The sequence below is a fragment of the Carassius auratus genome, chromosome 24 (genome assembly GCF_003368295.1).
Source record: "Carassius auratus strain Wakin chromosome 24, ASM336829v1, whole genome shotgun sequence".
NCBI lineage: Eukaryota > Metazoa > Chordata > Actinopteri > Cypriniformes > Cyprinidae > Carassius > Carassius auratus.
This window is the reverse complement of record NC_039266.1, coordinates 6952152-6963048: the sequence shown is the minus strand read 5'-3', so window position 1 is coordinate 6963048 and position 10897 is coordinate 6952152. Positions and strand designations below refer to the sequence as shown.

At 39.5% G+C, this 10897-nt stretch overlaps 1 protein-coding gene across 1 annotated transcript in view; it reads right to left on the bottom strand.

Annotated features, from left to right (window-relative positions):
* adarb2 (adenosine deaminase RNA specific B2 (inactive)) overlaps positions 1-10897 on the bottom strand; it is a 158419-nt gene that overhangs the window by 4641 nt on the left and 142881 nt on the right. Inside the window, exons 6-9 of the mRNA XM_026200840.1 lie at positions 10356-10507; positions 9963-10131; positions 4099-4280; positions 949-1130 (exon numbers count right to left, since the gene is read on the bottom strand). Coding sequence (XP_026056625.1) covers positions 949-1130; positions 4099-4280; positions 9963-10131; positions 10356-10507 — 685 coding nt within the window. The remainder of the gene's footprint in view (positions 1-948; positions 1131-4098; positions 4281-9962; positions 10132-10355; positions 10508-10897) is intronic.

The following is a 10897-nucleotide window of genomic DNA, read 5'->3' as shown; positions in this document are numbered from 1 at the left end:
TGTGGTTAATAAAAACAGAATTATTCATCCTCAACTAGTTCTTCATATTGACCTGAGGAAATGCCACTGGAACTGGGTTGGTAATTGAAAGGTCCTAGGTTTCAACTCTCCATTGACTGTGACCTTGATCAAGATCCCTAACCTTCCAGTAAGTGAACTCTAAAGATACAGTGGCCAGCCGGGGCTTTCTAAGCTGACGCTAAACAATTTTCCCATGTTATAGCATCCCTGGTCACCAGACATAGACTACTATGGTGAGCAGGCAGTATATCAAATGCACAGTGACTTCAGATTTATTGTTGTGTATCAAGTGTGAACAGGACTTAGTCACCATGAAATGAATACTGACGATTAAATTCACCTCCCCCTCGCAATGAACTCTTCTCAGCCAATAATCCCTGCCCTCCAGCAACCGGTCACTCAAGAACCAGATTTTTTGCATGTTCTTAAATTATTTTTGCTTTTGTTAAAATGATTACAATAATTGTTATAATAATAACATACATACACACACACACACACACACACACATATATGTATTTAGTGTAGTTTGTGTTATGCATTTATGTCAAGTCATCTAACAGTTTAAGATGTAAACACTATCAGGGCGCACAAAATTAAATATTGTCAGAATAGTTACTACATTTGAATTTTAACTTTATTACCATTAAAAGTATGTCTATATACTGTCGTATGAATATGGGTTTGCATGAATGAAATTCAGACACACTACAGTACATCCAGTGTTGTTATTGTCATGTGACCTGTGGTACCAGTGCCAGCTGTGTCATTTCACTGCCTTTCATAAATCAGTGTCCAGAATCTCAGCGGAAGTGGTAGGTCATCTAGCTATGGTTTTCGAATACTTTGTTTTTGTGTACCGTTTTTTGCCTGCTTTATAGTATGAAAGCATTCAAATTCTATTCCAGCATACAAAGGTGAGCTCACCTTGCGATAGAGTCTGATCCAACGTGTAAAAAGCACATGCTTGCAAAGTCTGGACGGATCCCCGGAGTCTCTTCTCTTCCCAGTAGAAGCGTTGAGCACTTCCAGTTGGGTGTCACCTGCCGTCCAATTGACACTGTAACACACAGACTTCCCCTGCTGCCTGCAGTCACTGTTGCTCAGGCCTGTGTATAGGAGAAAAGAGAGGGAGGGTAAGAAAGCACTCGAGGGAGGTTCTATTTAGCATGTGATTGCTGAAGTGTTTCATTAGCAGGCGAGCATGTCTGTGTGTCGTCTGTGCTATCTTTGAGGTAAACACTGGTTCCAGGCACAAAGCATCTCTCGGGCTCCTCAATCATTGCCGCATCGCTACACCAATTAGCATGGCATTCTTTCTTTCTTAAAGTGGAGAGTATCATAGCATGCCCATGTACTGTACTGCTGACTTGTGAATGCTATATGTGAGACACAATGATGTTTTAGTGCAGTAGTGTTGTTATAAAGTGGCATGCAAAAGTGTTCCGTGCAGGGAACCCCTAATAATTTTAACAAAATAAGAGAGATCATAAAAAAACGCATGCTATTTTTTATTTAGTCATGTCCTGAGTAAGATATTTTACATAAAAGATGTTTACTTTTAGTCCACAAGACAAAAATAGTAGCCGAATTTATTAAAATAACCCCATTCAAAAGTTTTGGAACCCTGGGTTCTTAATGGGGTTCTTCAGAAGATTCATCCAGGTCCTGCAGATTCAACAGTTTCCAGCATCTTTTGCATCTTTTGAACCATTTCAAGCAAGGACTGTATGATTTTCAGATCCATATTTTCACACTGAGGGACTCAAACACAACTATTAAAAAAACGTTCAGACATTCACTGATGCTCCAGAAAGAAACAATGCATTAAGAGCCGAAAGAAACTCATATGCATTTGGTAAATGACAGTATTTTGATTTTTGTTGAACTATTCCTTTAATCCTCCAGCAAATCTCAGATTTTCTATTCAGTGCATCTAAACAGGTGGAATAAATAGTCTCCTATAATAACGTGCACATCCTTTTATGCTGTAACTGCAGCTGCTTTCTCAAGCCCTTGCTCATTCACAGCGTCATTTCATACTCTGCATTTGGTTTATCCCTACATGTCAGTAATAGAGCATTTAATTTGTATTTTACCTCAAGCAGGCTTCATAATTTACTGTCAGTCACAATGCTGTCATCTATCCATCATCCAGAGTATTTTACACAAGATGCTGATCACTGTGTTTGACATACGGCTACTCTTAAGTGCCACTTCATATCTTCTAAAAGTGATGTGCTAAAGTGTGTGACCTGTATTTAAAGATATCCTCAGTAAAGTCATACACAGTCTGAATTTTGCTAACAAAGAGAATCATTCAAGAGTTTGGCAGTTCGTTTATCATCTAGACCTAGATCTGCATGGGTCTCCATTCTGAACCAGTTGCTAGTTCAATCTGGTTTATGCTAGTGAATCAGCACAACAGAGCTGGTGAAGCAGATTGACTAGCCGATTATGAAAGTCTTACGGTCTAAGATAGTTATGTAATTTGGTTAAGCTAATTAAAGGTGTGCTCAGTAAGTTCTGTTTATCAGTAATCCTTTCTTTATTCGAGTAGCTCTTGACTCTATATTCTGACACCTACTGGCCTGGATGTATGAAGTTGGCTGCTTCGCGAAGCAGTTTGTTTTTTGTTTTGTTCCTTTACTTTCTTGAATACAGTCAATACGTTGATAAATTCAGTTTAAAGGATTTCCATGCACTGGTTGAGCTGGCTTTCACATACTTCACACATGTAGCTTGCACCAGCCTTTATTTTTCACTCATACTCGTACTGTTTGGACCAGTAGATTGCAAACTTCATGTAGAATAAAACAATTTATCTTGAAGACAAATATGTCCAGAGTTTTCATCTCATCTCATGTAATGTGTGTGTGGACATAATGTAAATGATATTTCTCAACCTTTAAGCACCTTCATATTCACACATTTATTAAATATACCTTATTTGTAAACATGCTGTTGTTTGGCGCTTTAATCTAACATTTGCAACCTGCATTTTAGTAAAACACAATTTAATGACCTCCCTTGTGCATAAGTGAAACCAAATAATGAGTCGATAATATACAAATAATGAGTCACAGAAAAAGTTTGAAGGGAATACCAGTCATTCTTATTTTCCCTCAAGCTGTCTTCATTTACTGTCACTAATGATGTTGTCTATACATCATGCAGAGTATTTTACACAAGAATGCTGCTAAAACACTAAATGCGATGCTGTATTTAAGATAACATGTCTGCTGTGCTAATCTTAGAGTTAAGTTTAGGTATGACCACCGAGGAGAGCCTCATTTTAGCTTCCTGACTGAAGGGGTCATTTGCTTCCCTTACGATAAGAGATCTCAGCCGCTTCTTGGGAACTCTGCACCCTTTATGATGGCGATGCCTAAAATAACCAGCCCATTTTCCCCAACAAGAGAATCCAGACAAAGGAAGAGAAGCTCATCAATGGTGGTCAAAGGGGCCGTGCCGGAGATGTGCGGCCCACTGGGCGTGAGAGGAAGAGTGAATGGATCGCTGTCCTCTTCAATAGCAGTGATAAGGTGTTTGATGAGATTGATTTGGAGGATGGGTGGATCCAATAGAGCAGTCCGTCTGCCATACTGAGGCCCAGGAGAGCAGTTTAACAAAGTGATGGAGCGAGACAGAGTGTCCTCCGTGCGCATAAGGTCAAGTCTGCTAAAGCAATGGCTTGGTCTTAGGTTTAACTGTGCTTTCAAGACATATATTTTATTAATTTGAGATTTCCCTTGGATTCAAACCCACAACTAGTGTTTGCTAGTGAATCTGGTCCTACGTATTCAAACCAGAGTCAACTCACATGGTGTGCCAACAAGTCGCTAATGAACATCTTAAGGCTAGGGAGCGAGGTTTACAAGCACAGCCTCTATAACTCTCACACCATCTTTAGCTTCCCATGCTGTTTGATGATGATTAGAATCCCACATGGAGAGGTGTGAGTGAGACCAGTTACACAGGGATCTACTGGTCAGCAGGGACCAAAAATAAAAAAAGCCAAGCTAGAGTCTAGCTAACCTTTAGAAGATGAAAATGGAAAAGGTTTAAAGGACATACCGCTCAGTAGAGGCTGGTTACGGTGGTAGCAGGTTGGCAGAGGACCGACTCTCTCCAACCTGTGGTTCATCATCCTGGAGAAGTGACCCGTGTGTCTCAGGCTGCCCACCGTCAGGCTGTACAGATACACCGGCTCCACAAAATGACTGAGTAGCGCCCCCTGCAGGCCGAGCACATTCCACCTGTGGAGAGTGTAGAGGGGAGAGTTAAGAAAGGTGTCGTCTCATCCCAGACTTTTGAAAACGGCCAATATTCTATCCATGGACAGCCTATTTTAGGTTCGGACACATTAGAGAAACTTCAGCAGAACTGCATGGACACGATGTATGAAGCACAGCTCACACAGAATGTGTGTTAATGGCAAGATGCTGGCCATAAACCACCCGTTTAAAGGGTCCCGATTATGCCATTTCGAATATTGCCTTTCATGATGTGTGTAATGTAGCTGTATATGAATGTAAATGTTCTGCAAAGTTGTAAAACCGAAAGTGCATGATAAAGTTAGTGTCCCAAAATAAAGAATCAACTGTGAACAGCCTAAACGAGTGGGCAGTAATTCGAAACCCACTTCCGTGATGGTTACATGTCATGTGGTAAAACATTAGCATGATGTCTGTCTATGTTCTACGTTGATTAGCTGTGAACAATTTGACCCACCCTTAAACACTGTCGCTTGTTCATGTGAATAACTTCATGTCAAGAAGACGCTTTGTCCTACTATGTGAGAGTAAATTTGTCTTATATTCAATTCTCATAAATGAGGCTGCAAGAATCAGTGGTAAAAATGCATTTTTCCACTGTACCACAGCAGTACAACCCCAATCTTTTTTTGTGTTGAACTGACAACCACTTCTCTAATCTTGGGGAGTTCAACATGGGATTCACAAAACACTTTCTCCTGAAAGATGGCTCAGTCCCCAGTTTATTTAGACAAGCTGGCTCCTCTGTATCAAAACCTGTAAATATGATCAATAATCGATTTGTACATTTTCTATCAGGCATTCAAACTACAGAACTATGGCAATTGGGCATATCTTTTCCGACATGCACTGTACACAGTAGACCAATCACAGCAGACTGGGCCATCTGACCAATCAGAGCAGGAGTAAGCTCACGGAAAGGATATTATTAGAGAGAGTGAATCTTAGAATTTCTTTGAATTAATAGCTTAAGAATCGTTGGAAAATTAGGTGATATCAAATGCATATATTGAGAAACCTGAAGCACTTTTTGACCTTGCATGCAAACCTGTTATATGAGGTTCCAGTAACAATATTAGGAACCTTAAAAATGCCATAATAGAGTCATTCTCATAGGAATTACAAATAAAGTGGAAATTAAAAATTTTTGCCCACACATATTTGTAAACAGTGATGCAACTTTAACCAGGAAGACTGCTTGTGATCGACAGTCGCAAACCACATTTCCCTGAATAAATATGTGATTGCTAGTGACTATTTATTCTTTAAAAGTGATTTGTATTAACCCAACCAATGTGGAAGTTGTTAAAAGAGATAGCCTGTGATCTCAGCCAGTTTAAAATGGACAAAACATTTGAAATAACTACATTTAGTATCTACACCGCATTAAAAGTTTAAGAGATGGATAGATAGATAGATAGATAGATAGATAGATAGATAGATAGATAGATAGATAGATAGCATTGTATTTGATCACAAGCTAAATTCAGAATGCAGGATCTCACCATACAAAATAATCATTTTGTTTTAACCCCGGACTGCAAGCTTATGTATTTATGAAAAGCGCAATCACTTACAAAAATATTAAGCAGCTAATTTTTACATCATTGTTCTTTTGCTTAATTAATGCCTCTTTATCATGCCGGTAATGATTGCAGGCTCCTCTCTCTCCCTGTTCATGAATAATAAGCCATTATAGTTTTTGCTTTCGCAAGCAGTCAATTAACATGGAGCGCTGTTCAAGAGCTGCCACCCAGCATCTCAAATATGGATCCGTTTACCTGAGCAACAATCTGCTCGTGGAATCTCCTGCTTATCCAGACTAAATGATTTTTTTATTCTCTCCCTTTCTGCCAAAATAGAAATGATTCGGCCTTGCAATATTAATTTACCCAGGAGGCAACGCTGTGAATTAGAAACATCTTTTAATTCTCTTGCAAGAAAAGCCATCTGGCTGCTGTAGAAATGTAACGGTGGGAGCCTCCCTCGTACTCCTCCTAACCTCCCTCACCCCCCATCTCGCTCTCTCGCAGCACCCCCTCCAGTGCTGTAAAACGGCAGGCCATTAAAGTAATGTGTTCATCTACATAAAACTCAAATGGAATATGACGGATCATATTCACAGGCATGCCATTTATGGCTTCAATTAAAGCACTTATCAACTTAATTAAACATCCACTCCACTCAATCAGCTCGGCATACCTTACTGTCGAACAATAACAACACCTATCTATCAAAACTCTGCAAAACTGGGAAGCTTTCTGTATCGAATCCAGACTCAGAAATCAGGCAGGGGAATTACCTAATCTTATTAAAACACCATAATAACATTTAAAACATAAACATAAGTTTACACCCTCTGATGCATTCTGTGGCCTTCTTGAGCATCAAATTTTTACCTTAAAATAGTGATGCAAGAGTCCCTCAACTATTCTCCATGTGAAAAGATGGATCACAAAAATCATAGTCAGTTTTGGAAAGGGTTCAAAAATGCAGAAAATGTTGGAAATCCAAAGAAAGTGCAGGAGCCGGAGGATTTTTCAGATGAACAACAGGGAGTTGAACTGCTCAGGACCAACCAACTAACACAGAACAAAAAGTGTGTCATGGATCATCCAGGAAGCAACACAGTATTAAGATTCACGGTGTCATTTTTATTAATTCAGTTATTATTTTGTCTTATTATTTTGAATATACAAACATCTGTTATGTGGAATAGCAATTTTCATGATCCTTGTTTCGTTAACATTTTGAATGTTAAAATTATTAAAATTTTGCATATTCTGCAAGAGGCATTGAAATCTATAAACAACTGAATCTATATATTAGGGGTGTAACGGTTCAGTTCGATAGAACAGTGTTGCCACGGTTTTGTACATTTTTTTGATACGGTTGGTAGTTGCTTACTTCGCAATATTTCTGTTATAAGTCATGAAGGCGAAGCCAATAGATATCACATAAGCAAGCTACAAACATCGCACAAGAGTAATGCGGGTGCATGTCAATCTCAGTCAATTCGCTATGCAGAAAGTGAAAGTAAAAATGGAATGAGCTCTTGGCATCTGACGCCGCATATTCGGTTTTAATGTATTCCCTTAATATTTCTCTTGTGGCCCGTACATCACGGGGGAAAAAAAATTGAAGAAACATATTTTGTGTTAAACATGTTGTTTTTGAAAGTCGTTGATTGAAATAGTCAAAAGCTTATTATTTAAATTATTTTTTTGATGACTTCAATGTTAATATTTTAATTATAGGCCTATAAATTATTGTATAATATACTTTTTTACATTTATTATTGAGTAAATGGCCTAATCTTTCGCTATCCTCGCAGCGTGTCAGTTATGCCGTAATATTGCGGCGCAGATTATTTGTAATTAATTAAATTTAATTAACTTCATAATAGTAATAGGCCTAATAAAAATAAGAAAGTAAAGGGCCTAGGCTACATTAATTGCAAATGCCAAATCCTCTCAATATTGCCAATAATTGATGTTTTTGACAATATCTCTGGCTATCGTCGATACAAGATCACAGTCTTTCAATGCAACCCAGCAGGGCCTACTACTCAACAGAGCACATAGCAGACATTTGCGTCATTTAGGCTGCCTTGGTGAGCACAGTTGCACTGACAACATTATCTTTCACACACTTTAAGCTCTTTTATTTTCTAAAGAGGAAAGAAATCAATCAGTTTGTAATGTGTACCGAGCATAAAGCCTAAAGGTTTAATACAAATACGTGTATGTATTAAACCTTTATGCTTTAGCCCCGGTACACATTACAAACCGATTGATTTCTTTCCTATTTAGAAAATAAAAGAGTTTAAAGTGTGTGAAATATAATGTTCTAATATAAATAAAATGTTATGCCATCTAAAGACTTACTGAAAGCAAAATATTAATTTATAAAATTATACTTCGCAGTAGGGATCCATCATCACAGAAATGCTTTCCTGTGGCCGAACGGAGGCAGTGGAGGAGCGCGGGAGGGTGAGATGGAGGATAATGATGTGAGGTCAGGGAAGATGATGAAGGGATGAAAAAATGAGTGCGACTAAGGATGAAAAAGAGGGTGAGCTGGTTGAGGGCAGTGGAGATGAATGGAGTTGGTCTATAAGGGACTATAAGGACTCTAAACCTCTTTTCCAGCCTGCTCTTGATGGTGACCTTGATCAACGACCCCTCGGAGTTGTGGGCTCAACAAAAGAGCAGTATAACTCAACGGGATATAAAATGGAAAAGGAGTGGCACTCCGAAAAAAGATCTGGATGCTCTATTTTGTCTTATTCTGTGTGTTTTTTTCTAAAGTAATTACTTTAACCCCACACCATGACCTAGCCAGATAGAATCAGACCCGTGTGGTCCTGGCCGATGCAATCTGATTGGTCAAATTAATGGCCCAGGGGATAAAGCTTCACCTTAATGTGACTCTGTCCCTGTGGCCAGTCGAACATACACACATTACATGCAGGGTTGGGTGATTCACTGCTTTAAAAGATGCCAAAAAAAGGGGAGAAAATAATCTAAAACCAACTTTCTTTATGCAAAACTTCTTATTTGAATCTTTCTATACCAAAGAACATTTTCAGAATATTAGCTCCCTATTAACCCTAAATCCATGCCATTAACTGATCACAGCCTTGACTTCTGTTTAAATGTGTGTAGCTAACAGTACAAGTAATCAGAAACGTTCAGAATCACACTTCTCAGGTTGTCAACGCTCACATAAGCAAACAAAGTCAACTGATGGAGGTAATTAAATCAAGCATATGGCAGCCAGCTCAAACACAGCTGTGTGTGTTGGAGGCGAGGAAGTGTGTGTGATATCTCTGGGCAGTGTGATTCACACATTTACAGAAGGTGAGGAATGAGTGTAAACGAGACCGAAGCGTGAAAGCAACACAGTGGCTGAAACTGGAGTAATCACACTGGAGGAAAAATGGCTTATAAATAATGAAAACAAAGCTGTAGTCTACATATATAATGCAGGTACATATCAAAACAGAGAATGCCCATGAGGACACAGATTAACAGTGTGACGTATCCCATACAGAAGCTAATTATGGAAGGATTATTAATCAATGCACAGGCATCATCAGAAGACAATAAAACTGATCATGCCAGTCCCAAACAGCATGGGTTTGGATAACTCCCTTCCTCAAGGCAAATATCACGCCAACCTTTCCCTCAGCCATTATAATGCAGTTTAAAAGTCGGCATGTTTAAACGAAGCTATTTCTTCCTCATAAAAACTAATCCTCTAATAAAGGTAAACCTTAAATCAATACACTGTCCAGCATTCCACAAATCATGCTTTAGGGATGCTGAGCCTACTCTGTGAGGGGAAAAAAGGTTAAAAAACAACAACAAATCAAATATATATTACATTCAAAAATCTAAATGAAATGAATAAATAGAAATACAAACGAAATGGAATGCTAATTCTGCATTTAAATACTGTAGCAAGGGGAAAACGGTTCCAAATATCAGTGAAATAGGAACTGGCATAAATGTGGATTTTAATTCAAAACACTTTATTTCACACACGGGATCAGATGGTTCATTCACATAGCGGGAAACTCCAGAAACAAAGCTGAGACCCGTGTTTGATTACTTCGTTTTCTTGTGAAACATGTGAAATGTTGCCGTTTTTGATCCTGACCTGGAAATCTTGTCGGTGCATGACATGGTGATGAGACGTTCTCCTTGAAGGACTCCGTCCCACGTCTGAAAGGGACCGGGGGTCTTCACGGGCAGCGTACCCTCCCCTGACTCAATCTTTGTCCGGAGGTGACTGTGAAACTTCTTCACCAACTGTCTGCTGCTGTGCACTGAGAAAGAAATACTGAAGGTCTTTGAGTGCATCATTTATTCAAAAATACACTTAAATCAAAAATTTACATTTGATTTATATTTTCCTTAAGGATTAACTTTTAAAACCCCTGAAACCATCAAACTTAACATATATAGCGCGTAGCATCTGGACACTTCAAAAAGTCTGTATTAGAAACAGAAGTGAGCTGAAGAGATGATGCAGACGAGAGAAGACTCTTACAGTCGGAGGTGATTTCATACGGCGAGTTGACGCGGGCGTCCCCGCAGGGCGACGTACTGATGTACATGTGGAAGAGGACGTTCTCTCGGAGTCTCAAACAGGAATCTCTGTGCCGTACGAAGATCGATTGCTCCCAGTCCTCTTTCCTTTTGCTTCAGAGTGATCGCAGGCCGCAGGCGGGAAGAGAGAACAGAAAAGGGAGACATGAGAAACAACCCCGTCTGAAAGCGTTCGCCGCTCACATTCCCGGCTAATAATGGGCCGAAGACACAAAGGAGACAAATATTGGCCTTGCCGCGACCAAGGCTAGTTCCATCACTGTCACATTCCCCTCTTGCGCGCTCTTTCTCTCTCTGGTACACAATCTCAAATCATTACTCTGTCAGAACAAGGCGAATACAAATGGCCGAGACAACAGCGAGCTGTAATTCTTTAACCCAGATGATCTGTAGCTAGTCCGCTGTAGGGAGGACACGGCGTTTCCCGCGGAGCCGCCCCACTTTTACACACATCATCGTAATTAGCACTAACGCCTCACTGTG